The 17,891-nt window shown below is 37.2% G+C and overlaps 1 protein-coding gene across 1 annotated transcript in view; it reads left to right on the forward strand.

Annotated features, from left to right (window-relative positions):
* The window catches only part of SEMA3A (semaphorin 3A), a 170,156-nt gene that overhangs the window by 38,844 nt on the left and 113,421 nt on the right, over positions 1–17,891 (forward strand). Inside the window, exons 2-3 of the mRNA XM_005240155.4 lie at positions 10,040–10,197; positions 12,950–13,012. Coding sequence (XP_005240212.2) covers positions 10,040–10,197; positions 12,950–13,012 — 221 coding nt within the window. The remainder of the gene's footprint in view (positions 1–10,039; positions 10,198–12,949; positions 13,013–17,891) is intronic.

The following is a 17,891-nucleotide window of genomic DNA, read 5'->3' on the forward strand; positions in this document are numbered from 1 at the left end:
CACAGCTTCTAACTGGAAACATTTGATAAATAATAGTAACTAGTTTGAAGTAATAGTTAATCTAATGGGTGCTAAATATTCCACACATTGTGCAAACACAGCAATCATATTCTTTTATCCATGGTGTAACTCCATTGATTTCTCACTAGGGTAAATTAAGAGCAAAATTGAGCATCACCACTCTTTTGGCACTGAATTCTGTGCAAGGTGGATCGAAGTGGTCCCTCCTTTATTTTGCTGCAATTAAAGTGCATTAGCAGAGCTGTGTGTATCTGTTTAACTGCAGTCAGTGCTTTCAGCCCCTTGCTGAAATTAATCGAAACTCTACCCTCATGGATTAGAGTAAACAAGAACTACCAGAAGAGTGAAGGATGTAAGGCCAAGCGTGAATTTTACTCCTCTGTTCTATTAATGTGAAAAGACAATTCCTCAAAGTGCTGGATATGTGTTCAAAGTTAAGGGTGGATCCCACTCTGCAAAACCAAATTTTAACATAGGGAGAGTTGATAGCTACGTCTGCAATTGAATATATGAGGTCACTGATTTGTAGCCATGTCAGAAAACCTGGATACGGTCCACCTAAGCCAGCTGCTAAATAAAATATAATGATTTACCTACAAGCAGAACTACCCCAAAGTCTATTTGTATCTTAAATTGCTTGATAATAATAGTAATTTAAAAAATACATCAAAGAAAGACTTGTTTGCTTTCAGACCGAATCTACCTATGGTGGATTTTCCCCCTACGTCACAGTATTTTAAGCTGTGGAGAGACATGCTTGCTTGCAGCTTCTTACACCAGTGAAAGAGCTGACACCCCCACGCAATGAAGGCTGCCCCACTGCAAGCTACCCTCAGTCTCACACCACCTCAGATATGGCATCTAAATCCTTCATGGACCTACCCCATAAGACTCACTCAGAGCCAATGGTATCTTGGTTGTCAAGTACCAAAGTCATGCTTGAAAATGAAACCACCAGGGTTTTTGAAAAATTTCCCTGAAATCCCTAACAAACCTAGCACTTTGTATTTACTAATCCTTTTAAATGAGCTCACTTGGTTTTGAAGTACACTGGCTTGGTATCTGAAACCAAAATTTGTTTAAGAGTTAGAAAATGCTGTAATACCCTTTGCCCTGAAAAAGGAACATACTTGCAGGAGGAAGGATTTTATTATCACAGCTGCGACTCCAGTACATGTATTGACAGTGTTGTTACTTTTGATTCCTAATTGTCCATGGTACGTGAATCATAAAGACACTGACTGGATTTTGGACTTTCAGGTTCAATTCTTAGGAACTTAGAATAAAGGACAGTGTTGTTAAGAGATGAATGAGAAGAAAAAAAAAATATAACTGACCTCATTAGGCCAACTTTTCAGAAAGGAATTTTTTAAAACATTACGGTATTTGAAGTCGTTTGTTGCCTAACAGTCCCCAAACATCTTGACAGGTTTTGACATTACCCAGACTTTTATTTTCACCTGAGATGTTTGGCTTTTTTTCAGAAATAATGGTTCTTTGGAAGATTACTTTTAAAATAATTTTTAAAATCCTAAAACTTCTCAAATTATACTTGTGCAAAAACCAGCATGTGGGCGTTTTGTCTTTGCATTGAGGATATCTGGCTTTCGGTAATTGTCATGATTATGACCATAGGCATATCCCCTGAGCTAACTTCAAAGTAGCTTCCCTGTTTAGCCTGATGTCATTTAGCCCAGTCATTTAACATGCAGGGTCATCAAGGCACAATTAGATGAGGAGCAAAAGCAATTAATCTTTGCTGACCTCCTAGCCAGTGGTAGGCTCTACAAGTGCTTAAGTAGCATTCAAGGCAGCTCAGGTGTGTCTACACTGCAGCATGGTCAACGTTTTGAGCAAGTAGCTGTACCTATAGAGCAACAGTTCCTTTCCTGCTTTGCTTTTGTTTGAGGAGAAAACGTTCATGAATGGAAAATCTGTATCTTGCTTTTCTGGGGAACAGCCAGTGAGCAAAAGCTGTGCTCTATGCTGTGCTTGGACCCAACAGTTCCATGCAGAGGGCCATGCAGAGGGTGGGATATGACAGTCTTCCCACCTCATTCCTGCTTGGCCAAATGAATTACATTTGTGCCCTGGGAAAACAATTATCTGTGCTGTTAGTAATTGGAAAGGTGTTCATGCCTCTGTGATGATATTTAATGAGGCAAGGATGGTACTGGTTATAGATAAGGTAATCTTTGAAGTGACAGCTAGCCACAATTTCACTTTCTTGATAACCAGTACCGGTTCTGCTTGTTGAAGATTAACTTTCCAGTACTATCATACAAACAGCTAAGAACTGATGAACTGCTAACTAAATCTGGTATCTGAGTTACTTAATGAATGGGATTTAGCTGGCTGTTTACCTGCGCTAGCTCAGATGCTGCAATTTAGTGTCACACAGCGCCACACTGAGCTAAGCAGGCTCTCCAAGGACATATTACCCAAGGGTAATATACAGTATTACCAAAGGTAATATATATATAATTATAGAATATACCCAAGGATAGCTTACAGTGTTTCTGCTATTTGAATTAGCATGTTTAGAAAACATCCTCATTAGCTCAGTCTTTTGCCCTATTATTTTGCCACATTTTAGAAAACCTTGAGAGTTATAGATGTTGTCCTTAAAAACTGGGGGATCATTGTACGAAGCATTGCTTCTGTTATTTCTCCTGAGCACTTTATACCAGAACAAATGGGAAGAAGCAAAGACGTTACCTACTCAAATATTAAGCCAGATAAATTTCCCCTTAGATAACTGCTTAGTAAAGCCAAATCCTGGTCTCTTTTCACCATCATCTATTTCTACCCAATTCATCACACACACACAAATGCTGTGGGTAATAGTTATTGTCTGTGATTTTGTAACAATGTTATGCTTATATATCTGTGAAGTTTGCAGTTAAATATGTGCTATAACCTTTCTTACAAAGCTAAATTCATATGAGATGTTACAATAATTTTAAAAATATATGAAAACAAGCTTACATGCCTTTATCACAGAGGTTAATATTTCTCATGTTTTATAAGAAAACAACTGAGCAATAGGGATAATCTGGATTCACTTTGGGAGACAAAAAGGACAAGTAATGCAAATAATGAAGGGAAAACAGGTTGGCTCTTAAAATCTAAATGTTTTATGTCTTTGAAATATCATGTGACCCCTTCAATTATTGAAATCAAGAACACTTTAAGGGCTGTCATGTAGCTAAATAGCGCTGACATTAATGAGCTAAAATCTTCTCTCAGTTTTACAGTATAAAAAACATATGCATCAGTATTTTGAAGTCAAAGGAGTCCATGCTTATGCCGGTGCAACTGAAACAAAACATTGGTGCAACATTCCTCTGTCCAAGTATCTGGTTTTAATCAAACTATACACACAGCCCTCAAGTTTTCTTTGCTGCAGTGGAAGGTAGGCAGGAGTGTTTCATTTAAAATGCTTGGTTTACATCATGAGTGCACTAAGAACTGTATATCTTGTCCTAGCTACTTCTAATTGATAAATTGTAATGAAAACATAGTTCCCTGAACTGTGTTTCAGAACTACATGTTCTCTCAGAAACAAAAGTATTGCAGGGAAAAAAAAAAAGTTACTGTTTTTTTCTCCTTCCAGTAGAGTTCAGTGAAACCTGGTGATTGGCAACTGTTATGATAAGGTAGATGAAGAAGATGAAAGCTAGGGCTGATTGAACAGCTGTGAGAGGCTCTGTTCCAATTGTATTTTGATTACTGATAAGATAACCCTCCCTTTTCTCCCAGTGATTTATCTCATTCAAATTACAATAACACTGAATTGCCATCAACAACAAATGCTGTGTAGTTTCAAGTTTATCTGGCTCATAATGTAGCAAAAACCCAAAGGTGCTGATTACAAAAGTTTTGTTGTTACATTTGTAAAAATAGATAAACCACTTATTGCACTATGTGATCTCATAGACTTTATAAACCTACTTTTTGTTTCATTTCAGATAAAACTATCACTTTCTGATATTCCAAAGCAGTGTAATTCTAAAATTATGTGAAAGCAGAAGTTTTTGATAATTTTTTCTGTGTCTTTTTTCCTTCTGCTCCTAATATAAAATCAAGAGCTAATTGCTAAAAATTATTTGGAATATTGGAACAGTTTAGATATTACTAAAAGACTGATAGCCTGACCAGTTAAAGTAAAAGATGTAATAAACAAAAGTTTCTACAATTATTTTTTTATTACTATTTTTATTTTTTTCTCAGACAAAATATTAAACAGTGGATACATTCGCTCTCCTTTGTTTTAAATCATTACTCTGTAGAAGTTTGTTCTGACTTAGCTGACATAGACTGTCATCATGATTCTTATATTTTTTTCCTAGAGTGAGTGGCTATACCATTCTCCTTAGTGAGGGCTAGAGCCTAAAGTCCCAGTGATGGCTGATGTGTAGATGAAATAAAGTAATTGAGGTATAAAGCAGTCAAACTCTGAACAGGAGAGAAAAGAAGTTATGCTTCAGGCCATTGGCCATGTTACTAAATATTAGACTTGGGATGGGGTCAAGCTCACCTGATTTGAGACATCCGACAAGCACCCATCTGAGTTAGTTCCTGTCAACTTTTATAATGTATGGAAATACCCCAAGGAAATATCCCACTGCGTGCACGGCAGCCATTGTCTCTTCCAGACGGGGAACGGACTCACAAGAGATCTGGTGCCTTTTCCTTGCTTACATCCCTGGTCTTGCCAATCTCTGCTGGCTAATGCCTTGCAGGAAGCTGCCACGATTTCCTGCTGGTCTCTGCCTTTTCCTTAACTGTTTCACAGGGATATGACTTCACCATCTACAGTCAGAGCAATAACATGGGGAAGCTACAGGAGAGGTTGGAAGTGAAAAAACAACCACTTCTTTCCTTGCATGGTAAAATTAGTATCTCAGAATCCAGCAAATAATCACTCAGAGTGTAATGACTAGTTTATGCCCAGGATTATTTAGACAGATATACATGCTGATATACAGAACAGGCACAATATGTGTCTGTGTTAGCAATGAATGCATGTGTGAACATGCGGCACCTGATACTCTGCAGCCAAAGTAAAAGCCTGGCGAGAGAAGAAGGAAGTGTTCTAGCATGACGTTGTGGGAGGCATGGCTCACAATTCAGCAAAATCCTTGTTTGATGGCATAATACACACTGACTCATCTTTTATCTACTGCTTGGAGATACACAGTGAGATCTTATCGTTGCTGGCAAAGGAATGAAGGTCGAGAATTTTGTGCAACCAGCAACCCACTCATTTGATTCCATGGCATGTTGTGACGAGCAGGACTGCCTGCATAATCCAGACACAATGTGGAGTCACCGGCAATAGGACAGGGCCAGAGCTGAATCCTACTGAGGAAACTGGGAGACATTCCCTCTGATTCTTCTAGAAGTTGATATGACCCCTTTGATCTTTATCAATGAAAATAATCTTGGCTGGCATGTTATTGTGACGCCTACAAGGGGAACACAGGCCAAAGCTCAAAAATTTTCTAACTTGTTACACGGACAGACTCCCTCTTGCTAAAATGATGGTTGGCCTGGTGGTAGATTAGTAAAAAATAAGATGGTTTTCTTTTGTTATGTTCTCCTCTTGACAAACTCTGCTGAAGGAACACAGACATAAAACAAGGTTTACAGTGGAATACCAATCATGGATAAAGCAAACCTCAGGATCTGCCTGACTGTATTCATCTTAGCTATAGCTGTGGTTTTCTGGCTTATTCTTTAATGAAAGAAAAAGTAATAAAAATAAACCAAATCTACATTCCTTGTACATGCATATCTCCATGGATTGCACTGCAGGAATTTGGCCCTCTGTGTGTATACATACTATTAAATTGCAATTCCATTAGCAATTTAAATAACCATGTATTAAAAGGAAGGCAAAAGCTAGGGACTGGTTTTCTTCTGTAGATTTGCCAGCAGTCTGGCAAAGTGAGTGTTCTTACACAAGTCAGACTGGATCAACAGTTAACAAAAGCAAGACCATGCAGACTCTACAGGAAGGCACATCGGAACTTGGACACTGGCAGAGAGAGTAAGACAGAGCAAGCAAGTCAGGACTGTCAGTTAAAGGTACTTGAAGTTAGTAGGAGAATCTGTCCCACAAGCCTTGGAAACTCAACCTCCAGCTGGCTTCAGTGGTCCTCACAAGTGAAAATTCATTATAATATGGTGGTTTTTTCAAACCGTTAGCTTTGGTCACCTGCAACACTTAATAAATGTGGGAAGCAAGCACTGATAACGAAAGCAATGCAGTCTTTATTACCTCCAAAATATTACCACCCACTCTAAATCTACCTCATACAGCATTTTATAGACAATATTACAGCCATAATGTGCAGTGGTTAGCTTTATAGGGTTCACTCATCCCTGTTCAAAACAAGAGGCATGACTGCATCCGAGGAGGTGTCAAAAGGAACTAAGAAAATGCTCTCTGAGCAATTACGGAAGGAACGGTACTCGGCTGCAAGAACTGGTGGAGTAATATTACCATCTTTGCAATAAAAAATACCTGAAGAAAGCACAGAGGAAGTCAAAAAAGGACTTCCAAGTACAGGTAACCATTACCTGTATGCATAGCTCATGGATATGCCAACCTTTAATACAAAAACAACAAATGGAAAAGGATTAGGGTACGTGGCGTAGACAGTATTAATTTCAGTGACTTATTGAAGGCATTCATCACTTTCCTCTTATCATTGCAATGCAATCTTTGTTGTAAATCTTGGCTTATTTTAGCACTGACCAGCCGTGTGCCTTGCCAGCATGACTGATTGACGGCTAAGAGAACTGATGGATGACAGTACCCTGTCACTGCCATTTCTGTCATTCTCTCAGCAACAGCCACTGGCTGGATACTGAAAAGGCACAGGATGGTAAACACTTTGAAACTAATGATATGAGGAAGTAGAATACTTAATTGGTATTGATTGCGCAAATGCCACTGCTTTGCTCTTCAACAGTCCTTCCCCAAATGTCACATAAAGGAATATGTGTAAATTAGAATAAACAGCAGAGGAACTACAGAGATTATTTAGATTTTCACCTCTTAGTTGTGATGTAGCTCAATCCTAACTAAATTAGTAGTGAATGAGAATTATCAGCACCCAAATTACATTTTTCTCCTCAACCTATATTCTCAACCTGATTCCTGAGAGGGAGAAACCTGATTTCACATAGTTTGAACTACACTGCTTGGAATGTGCTTAGGCCTAATCTTTGGGGCAGTGGGCCATGGGAATCTGGTCGTCTCCTGCAGAAGTCAATAACGGGACAATGTGACAGACAGTGCATTAAAACCCAGGAGAAATGTCCTAACCTTAGAGAAGGCAATGAGATTTAGCTTTTAGTTTGACTTTAATTTGCATATTCACAAAAAAACTCACCAGTGTTACCTTTAACATTGTTGCATGCTCTGAAGAGTCACATAAAATTAAAAGGGGGGGAAAAAAAAATATATATATATATAACCCTGCACAGCTACACCTGGTCCTTTTATGTTATACTGTGGAGACATATGAACAGAGGAGATGATGATGTAATTTATTCCTGGCTGTAATAAACCTTAGGCTCCATAGTTATGATCTGGCATTTTTCATGAATATTAGAAAGAAAACATCAATCACCATCTGTAGATGTGAATATTTAGAACTCTGCATTAGCAAAATCATATCAGGGTTGTTTTAAACCAAGCAGGTGTGTGCCTAACCAATCTTATTTTCATTTATATCAGTTTTAAATTAGTGTAACATTGACTTCAGCAAACACTTGTCTTTACACTGCAGTCACAAAGGGCAGAATCATACCTATGTGACTCCAAACCAAGAAAGATGAAATAATTACAAAGGCTTTTGACAGCTATATTATAAGAAAAATGATCAGATACAGATGACAGCAAAGCATTTCTAGCAAGAGAGTTCTAAGACAAGTTAAGCAATCAATCATCTGCATCACTCACTATTTAGTGAGTCGACATTCAACATCTGAATCAGTCATTACAATGTAAAGAGAATTAGTAAAGTCTCTAACAAAATGCAAATAAGTGAACTGGAGGACAATACAGTCAAATTCTAGAACTTGGCAGGAAGCCAGAAGAATTATTTTGACAAGACTGCTTGGGGTGATTTGATTTCTTCTTGTTACATTAAAAAAAAAATAAATAAATTGAAAACTTTAGTCTTGAGCAGTACGAGATTAAAAAAGTATTCTGTAATACAAATGGGAAAACATAGAATCAGGAACAATATATAGTGCATACTCTTGACACTTTGCTGTCCTGCTACGCAAACTCTTTTTGGTGCCAGTGAGAGTTTTTCCAAATAAGCTCAAAGAACGCTGGGGCAAAACTAGCCTGAACTATATGCAACTCTTCGTGTTATCTTTGTCTTCCTTGAATTTGTTGCCTAGTATTTTTTAACCATTTTATACCAGCGGGCTTCAAAATCCACCTGGTATAAGCAAATGTGAAAAATAGGTTTAACAACTGTGGGACTACCAATCTGCAGGCACTGAAAGTCTGTAGAATCATAAGTACCACTATTATATAGGTCCAAAAAAGCCCCAGCTAACATCTTCTTTGTCCTGGTTAAAATAAAAGAAGGGAAAAAAAAGAAGGAAAATTATTTTAATAAGAAAATGAAGCAGAAGCTTCTGTTTTAACAGCAATTTCACCCTGATTTTTATCAGCATGGGCATTCTATCTTACACAGTCTCATTAACTGGAGTAATGGTGGAAAATGGAATCGATCTTACTGAAAACCAAAGTCCTAGCAGGTAGCTGCGCTGTCAGGCAAAGCCTAGACATCTAAGCATTTGGCAGCTATTTTGAGAGGAGCCACACGTCCCCTTGGCTTGCGTGTATGGCCCAGCTAACACAGTCCTTAGATGCCTGAAGGGCTGTCCATGCCTTCTAGCTATCAGCCCTTGGATCCCGATGTACTTGCTCCCTTTCTCATCTGTCCTCAGGGGTGCGGTGTGAGGAGCTGCACTGGCATCGAAGGAACTGCTCTTGCTCTTAAAACTGCATGTTCACCTCCGTACATCACAAGGTCGAGGCCTGAACTGTGTCGGATTTGTCATCACGGGAAAAGTTCCTTATTGATGACTGTCTAGTGCAGACATGCCTTGAAATGATAGAGGTGGTTTGGCTTTGGTCTCGATAAGAACGTAGATAAACAGGCATAAAGAAAAAGTGCTTTCACAAAAAATTATACTGATATGGTCTGTATTATCTTATTGGAAAAAAAAATATTTTTAAGCAGTTTAGGGGAAGATGCATGTGCCTTTGTTAATGTTTGTGATTAGCTAAGAGGATTCTACGGATTCATGTTCTTAAAAAAAATCCTGTCCTTGAAGAGTGCAACGGCTCTGTGTGAAGTTTGAGAACTAGAAGATTATTCTTGAGTTTAAACAGAAGCAAAATTACCTTCTCTAGTTTTAGTCTTGTGGTGGATAAATACACAATTTCAAGCAAAGAAACAACACTCTGTCTGTGTCAGTAAGTTGGGAGGATAATATGTGTAAGTATAGATTGTACATGTTGTTTTATCTCATCAACCAGTCGTTCTTATACCCTTTCTCATAACTTACTGATCTGCATTGAATAGTGTTGTAAGCTGGAAGTAGGCGATTTTGTGTTCAGATGTGCTTTTTATCAGCTGGTCTTCCTCAGGTTTATTCTTGTAAATCTCGCTGAACAAAACTGAACTTTGTCCAACAGTTGATGAGTTACATGGATAGAATTTTACCACCTAAAACCTCATACAGGCTTTTAATTGATTTCACTGACATTTTGACCTTTGTGTAGAGCTGAATCTCACAAGCAGTTTGGGTCTGGGAACTTCAAATAAAAAACATTCGTGGGCCCAGGTCCATAATGCTTTTGCTGGTTTCTGCTCCGTAAGTACAATTTCCTAACATGAAATCTATAAAAGTCAAAATATCAGCCTGTCTTCTATTTGATCATATTGACAATGACAGTACTACCTTTATCTTACAGAAATGTTGGAATCCAACAATATAATCAATTTCAATGGACTAGCTAATAGCTCCAGTTACCATACCTTCCTCTTGGATGAAGAACGCGGTCGGCTGTACGTTGGAGCAAAGGATCACATATTTTCTTTCAACCTGGTTAACATCAAGGAATATCAAAAGGTACTTTCATTCATGTTTTGTGCAATGTAAACATAGACTTTTAATGTTGCAGAATTGTTATTACTCAGACTATGCCAAGCACAGGTAGTTTGTGAATTATGTAGTAAGTGTTTGGATGTCAGGAATACTGTTACAGTGAAAGCATTTGCTGACTGAAATTTATAATAAGCGTATAACCTATGACGGTACAATCTACAATACTTTTTTCAGACTATGAAAAAGTAAATGATGAGTGAATAATCCATCTATTTTCCAAACAAGACATAATTTCATGTTTACTGCTAACACCCCCAAACTATTATGACAGTTTACACAAAAAGGCCTTATTACTCTGTGTTTGTTTACAGATTAAAAAAAAAGCTGTTTGAGAGTCCGAGAGTTTATTTCTGTCCTTCAGCCCAGCACTTGCAGGCACTTTGCTTCTGCTGCTTTCAAACCAGAATAGATTTACTATTAATAAAAGAATACTAAGTCCATAAAATCTTGCCATTCTTGGTGGAGAGTATAATTTTCCAGTAAATATTGGCAACGGATTAAAAGCTGACAATCACTAAAGTGATGTTCTTTTGTTGGAGTCTAAATTAAAAAAATAATAATTTTTCATTTATTTTAATAAGAAAAAATGCTAAGAAGGTAAACGATGGGATGGATGTTTTATTTGTTATATTAAGTTTTTTGATGGCACATTTTAAAATACAGAGAGTACCCTTTTATGAGAGATATATTGCTTCAATACCCAGGGATTTATTTTTTTTCTTGGTGTTCCTGACCTTTTGCCCATTTGACTATTAACTTCCTAAGATGATAGCAATAAATACCTTGTGTTTTCTGTTCAGAGGGAAGACAGGCTATTCATTTGTATTCTCTAAGGAAAAAAGGATAAAAGGAAAACTGGGTATTTTCTTTTCTATTCTCTTTAGAGCAGCTATAAAGGAAACTAGCTATTTATTTGAATTCTCTGAGGGATTGATAGCTTAATGTGCAAAACATCTGGAATAATTAGAGGAAAGAAGGTGTTTCCATTGCAGAAAACAGCTCTGTAGAATGGGAGGAATTGTATCTTACATACTTACATATTCAGATACCTTTAGAAGGCTATTTGAAATGATGTACAAATATTGCTATATTAAATAAAGAATTGTTGGTAACATGGAACTGAATGTTGGCAACAGACGTGAAGAGCAGACTTACAATTTCAACTTAAAAATATAGATAAAAAGGCTTAAAGAATTTAGGTATCTGCTTATTAAAGGCAGGAGAACCACAGAAGAAACTCTGATCAAAATTACAGCACAGCCAGTGCTGCACTTCAGCTCCAGCTTCACCAGTTGTTACTTCCACCGTGTAAAAAAGAGCAAAGATTTCTGTCTAAATGCTGATAGCAACATATGACTGCGAAGGAGCACAACTCCAAAAGCCAAACTTCCCAGTCTATTAGAAGCGGTTCAATTTAGCTGACTTTTGAAACAAATTAGAGGGAAATATTGTGCTGTGAGAATAAGGAAAAAGAACACCTAGCCTTTCGTTTTATGGATTAGACAACTGCTTTGAATAGTATAGGAATCTTTGCTCAAAAGTTGAACTGAACTTGAACTGTTCCTTTTGGGAGACCTCAGAAGTTTGGTTAATGTTTTTCAACCTAGTAAATTTAAATTTTCACATGTCTTTGCACATTTTAAGCTGAGAATAGAAACAGGAAGTAGCAGGAATCCTTGGAGAGAGAATGTGGTCATAAAATTTTCAGCCTTATTTTATAGACTTAAGATGTTCAATCACTGTTTGGATTTCATTAAGTTTTTAGAAAATTTGGAATTTAAAAACATGGTTGCAAAATGTGTTTTCAAATGTCATATATAACTTCTCCTTCGACCTCTTCTGTCATCCATATTTATTCTTTTTTCATTTCTTTTTCAGTACTTTGCCTTTTACTTTCTTTTAACAAACTATATTGAACACCAAGGCTGTAATCCAGACTTATGGCCATTCATATTGCATTATCTGAGGCTCCCAAATGAATAGCCTGGCATTTTATGGGAAGATCATGTTTTATTCTATATGTAATTCCTAAAAGCTTTTCAAAAAAACATGAATAATTGACTGTGAGGGTCTCTGGATTTTCTCTGTATGAGGTGAGATCCATTTTCTGCTAAACAAACACTACAGTAAACCCCAGGTTAGATTTACTTGTGTTAGGGTAGCTCTATAGGAACCGCATGAACATTTCTATTTTGATGGTGTGATACTTTTCAAATACTATGGCTTCCTTTTTATTATTTAATTAATTAAATGCAATAAAAAGGGTGAAATAGTAGATGCACTGAAGAGGGAAACACCTCATTTCTGATGCTGTAACTCTAACATGAGATCGCATTTCCCATAGACCCGACTTATTGTTAGTAAGGATCTCCAATTTTTTGCTCTCAGTCCCCATTCCATTACATCAGATTAAACACAGTAAAAGAACACTCACTTAATGAAGAGTCAACCCTGTTATTGTTGGTATCCGAGATTCACTGCTGAGAATCACAAGACAGACTATATTTCAAGATTTGTTTTTACTGTGATTCCTAATATCCCTATTTTGCTCCTATTGTTTCATTTATTTGTCATCAGAGTTTATGGAAGAAAAGGAAATAAGGACAAGAGTGGGGAAAAGAGAAACTGGGTAAAGGCACACTGTAGCATTTGGCCTGCAATTTGTGATTATGGAAGCATGAAATAACACAACGTGATTTTTGTTCTGTGTCTTTAGATTGTTTGGCCTGTATCTCATTCCCGAAGGGATGAGTGCAAGTGGGCTGGAAAAGATATTCTGGTAAGTACAAATCTTTTTAGCATATTTTTATTTTATAAAAAATTGTAAATATTTTATTATGTCTTATTGTGCTAATTCTTGAATAATTTTTCCTCCTCTGTAAGGTCACACATTTGATCATAAGTCAGTCTTGAGTTATCTCAGCCTTCTTATTCAAAATAATTAAATTTTGTCTTTGTGACCAAGGTTCTAAATTTATAAATGGAAATCATGCAAAGGAAATAGAATTTATTTACAAGAGAAGGGAGGAGAAACATCAGAATGAGAAATAGTAACCCTTGTATACTTGTCTCCTGATCTTAGGATACATCATATTTCAACCTATTTTTGCCCTGCTCCCGTTCCCAGTCCTACAGTGAGTCCCAAGAAATGCTTTCTCTTTCTGGCATCTCAGTGGAGTCAGTGGGTTTCCCTGAGCATTTTTCCTGCATGGAGATCATAGCAAGACTGAAGTCAAAGTTGAAGTCAAAGTGGTTTTAACATTCTGCATCCGTTGCAGTGCCTCAGGAAAGACACTATTGCATTAGATATAATTTTCTGTACATTTTCCCTCGTTCCTGTGTACATCTTATTCTGTGTTTATGAAGTAGGAGAGACACAGCCAGCAGCCCCCAAATAGTAATCATTCCACACTGATGATAACTTCTTAAGTACAATATGGGAAATGGGAAGGCAGGGCTGAAGAAGGGAAAACAAGATAAAAAATACATGCATGCAGTAAGCCAAACAAATACTTGCATAGCGTAGCCAAATGGGAAATCAGTGATGTTGCCAAGGTATAACTGAGAGTGGAACTTGGCCCCATGTGTATATGCTATTGGCCTGATTTTCAGAGATGATTCTGTAAAATATTCATAATGCCAACCATATGTCTCTAGAGAGCTTCATTTGAATAATTTCCTAGGTCATGATAAAACCAGTTTCATCGGTTTTTGCTTAGGCCATAGAGGACAGTTGTCTTCATAAAAAGCCATTTGCGAACAGTAGAGGTGGATTAAGTAAAAAATAAGAAGTATGGGCTAAGCTACATATGTGATAGGACAGATACTTGGGCTTTCTCATTACACATAAATAATACATTTATATTAATCCATCTTTTTGTTCACAAATAATTTTCAGGAGTGCTTTGCAAGGTGAGAACTAGAATATCTGATATTCAGGTTTTTTTTTTTTAAAAAAAAAAAGGCTAGTGGTAAATGTCCAGGCAAATTAACTAACCTTGCAACTTGATTTTATACTATTGTGATATTAAGTAGATATTTTTATAGCTGGGGTTGAAACCTAGAAAATTAATAAAAGATTCACTCTTTTATTTTGTACTTTATTATGTACTCTTTTATTTTGTAATGAATCTTTTTAGAAAATCACAACAGTAAGGAAGAGTATGTTTTATACGTTGCGCTAGGCTGATTCCAACCCCTTCATTGTAAATAGAGAGACACTATTATTCTGGAGTGAGCTGGGAAGTTCAGGTCCCCGTCCTCTGACTGTGGTAAGCTTGAGAGGACTATTTGTGCTGCAACGATTTTATTCACCTTGATTCTTTTGCTTCCTGTGATATTGGGACAGCTATACCTGCTGATCTGGGTGAAAGGTGAAGCCTGTACCACACTCCAGTGCAGCGTGTGCCCCTTGCACATTAGCTGCATGCTCTGATCCTTTGTGTGTGCATTAGAAGCAGCACTTCCATGAGCTGGTGGAAAAGTATAAGCCAGAACAGGAGCAGAGAGCTCAGGATACAGTGCAGCCCAAACTGAGGGTAACAGTAGTATAGCAAAATGTGGCTAAAATCAAATAATTGGTTTTCAGAAATATTTTTTCACATATATGGGTTGTTGGGGGTGGTTTTGCTTTCTTTTTTTAAAATTTTTAGAGAGCTCTACAAGTGTAGGTAAGACATTAAAAAAAATTACGAAAAATGTACAGGTTTTGTGTGACATGTGTCCAGTTTTCGTAGGCAACTGGAAAGATGGAATATATATTTTGGTGTGTTCTGGTCATCACCTTTAAATATTTACAGCTACCTATTCTTGCCATGAAACAGTGCCTTATGAAATATTCAATGTAACTGCCTTAACTGTAATTATAGATGAAGATTATGGATCATTTAAGAAACTTATTCCTCCCTCATTTATTACTTAAGGCTATTGTCAGTACCTTGGGAGTGGGAAATATAAAGGCCATAAAAATAAATCAACAGACTCTCATTAGAGGGAACAAGAGAAATAGAGGACAAATAGTGTGGCGTATAAACCATGCTTGATTTAATATTGCTTTCAGCATGTACCGCTGCTAAGATATTAGATACTCCTCACTTGTGACGGTTCAAAACTTTCTGCATGACAGTCTATACTTCTGCATTGAGGTCTTTTTTTAAAAAAAAAAAAATCACTTTTTTTAAATTATTGATCTCCCGGGGAAGTCAGTGCTGAAAATGCAAGTCCCCACTAATAGGCCAGGTGCACTGCAGCAGCTGCAGCGCAAGCCTAACCCCAGCTCTGCCCTGCTGCTAACCTCAACTATGACCTCCGAGATTTCCTCTCATAATTATCAGTGGTAATTTACTGTCGTTTGCACTCCTTCAGAGGGATTCCTGATACTGATGCTGTCAGTCATGCCCGTCTCAGTGTGGTGGGTTTGGAGCTGGGGACAGCCCTCACAGGGTCTGGCAGAGCGCAGCCATCCTGGGCTGGACCCACTCTCCTGGCATCCCTGCGTTCCTTGAGCAGTCATTTTCATTTCTGTTTCTTAAAATGCTTAGTATATGTCAATTAGTTAAGCTTTGCTCACTGTATAGATAGACAAACGTTTTAAAGTATGCTTTGGATCTTTTTTTCTTTTTTTTTTAATATGGGAAAGCTTAGAAAAGAGGCTGAGGGACTCCCCTGGCTATGCAATACTTACAGCAGGACTCTCTGATAGAAGTTAACTGCTATGCTTTCCCACAAAATATAGATTTTTTTTCCCAATAAAATTGTAATTATAATCCCTAATATTATAGTAAGTACCTAATATTACAATATATTTCCATTTCCTCAATATAGAGTATCACAAGAACCAAAGTAACATTGTTCATGAAAAATTAAAGACTATAAATAACAAAGAAGATATTTGATTACATAATTCATCTAAAAGAGCAATTCTGTGAGGATTTCTTGCTATTCTGGACTTCAGTCTCTCATGTGATCTATTCTGGTTGCTCTAAGTCCTGTGAATATTTCTCATGATTCCTGACCAGACCTTTGTAATAATCAAAGAAGACAAGTCTTTTCAGAATACTTCTCAGCTTTTATACTGAACTTCCAGTACAGACATGCTGCTAGTCATATCCCTCACTAGTGAGCCTCAATATTTTGGTTTTAAGATCCCACAGGCACCTGGGACCCAGCAGAAACACATGGCAACCTCCGTATTACATATGGGTTAAATAATAGGTAACTGAGAAAAAAGAAAAGAAAAAAAAAAAAAAGGTTGCTACAATTCCACTTTGATATTCCTGGGATGTCATAAACCAGCAAAGCAAAGCTTGGGTGATTTGCAAAAGTTACCAGAAACACTAGTTAGTTTTGCAGGTAGGGCTATGGTAGGGGTAGCTTCTTGACTGGAAAGCTAATCTAGTCCTTAAACTATTAAGTTACTGTTGGTTTAAAAGTTTTGGCTGCTGTTTAGTCGATACAGCTCTGCACTAGGTTTGTCTGAGGCAGCATAGCAGTAGTTCATGTGGTACACAATTGATCAGAGAAACCCCTGTCAAAGGGTATGATAGATTCTACAACTTGAAAGCTTTAAAGATGTGTTCCTGAAGGGCACCTTAGGAAGTTGTTTTCAAGTGTGATTTTCAAGTGTGATTTCTAATTTATTTAGCCGCTTGTAAAGATCCCAGCTTAAATTAAACTGTTGAAATGGTCTCTTCTGGCCTTGACATGTGTAAATCTTTAAAATTTCAATGGGTACTCTAACAAAGTTACATAGGACAAGCTATGTGATGACGGATACTTATATGCACTTTGCATGCTGTATGAAACTTGCTTCTCCCTGGATGTGTCGGGTGAGAAATGAATGTTGATATACAAACAGACACAAAGAGTAGCAAGTACTTTTACATGGTGCCCAGCGAACTTCTACATATTCTCTGTCACGTGAACAAGAAGGTCCATACAGAGAATCACACTTTCGTGTCATTTCCCTTAACAGCTAAAGTGTATCAGCCCGATTGTGTGTGCATTAGCACTGACTGTATTATAATTTATAGGCAACAGACTTCTACTTGGGCTATTTAATTGTCATTATGTTTTACCTAGTTATTAACTCTTACCTGAATTCAACTGTGACTGACTTTTTTATACTTGATAGTTCTCTTGGTGGTAATTTGGAATCACTTTAGATCAGAAACCTGTTCCCAGTGAAAAAGCGGCAAGACTCTATGCTACACGTGATAGAGCTATATTCTGCACGTGCTTTTTTGTATTTAAATGTGGCTGGCACTTTATTGTTGAGTTTATGGTTCATGCAGGTAGAATCACATGGCTGTAAATTAATTCACCTTGTCATTTGTTATGATAATACTTAATTTAAGCCAAAATGTTTGTATGCCATCTTGGTTTATGCTTCCTTTAAAGTTTTCCAGCCCTTCCCTAAATCACAGGAAGATTAGTAATTCCATAGGCTTATAGATCCATCAGTGTGCAATGATTTCATCTGAAAAGAAAGACGAAAAAGGAGAAGAGAAAAAAAAAAAAAAAAGATATGTAACTTAGCAAGTGTCCTTCAGCCATATCTGGTGATACTTTGGAAAAACAAAGTTGGCAATAAATGAGTACTATTCCCTTTAACTCATTTTATTATTGTTGTTGCCTTAGGGGAAATAGAAGACCACGGA

This window comes from Falco peregrinus, chromosome 6 (assembly GCF_023634155.1).
Source record: "Falco peregrinus isolate bFalPer1 chromosome 6, bFalPer1.pri, whole genome shotgun sequence".
NCBI classification, from domain to species: Eukaryota; Metazoa; Chordata; class Aves; order Falconiformes; family Falconidae; genus Falco; species Falco peregrinus.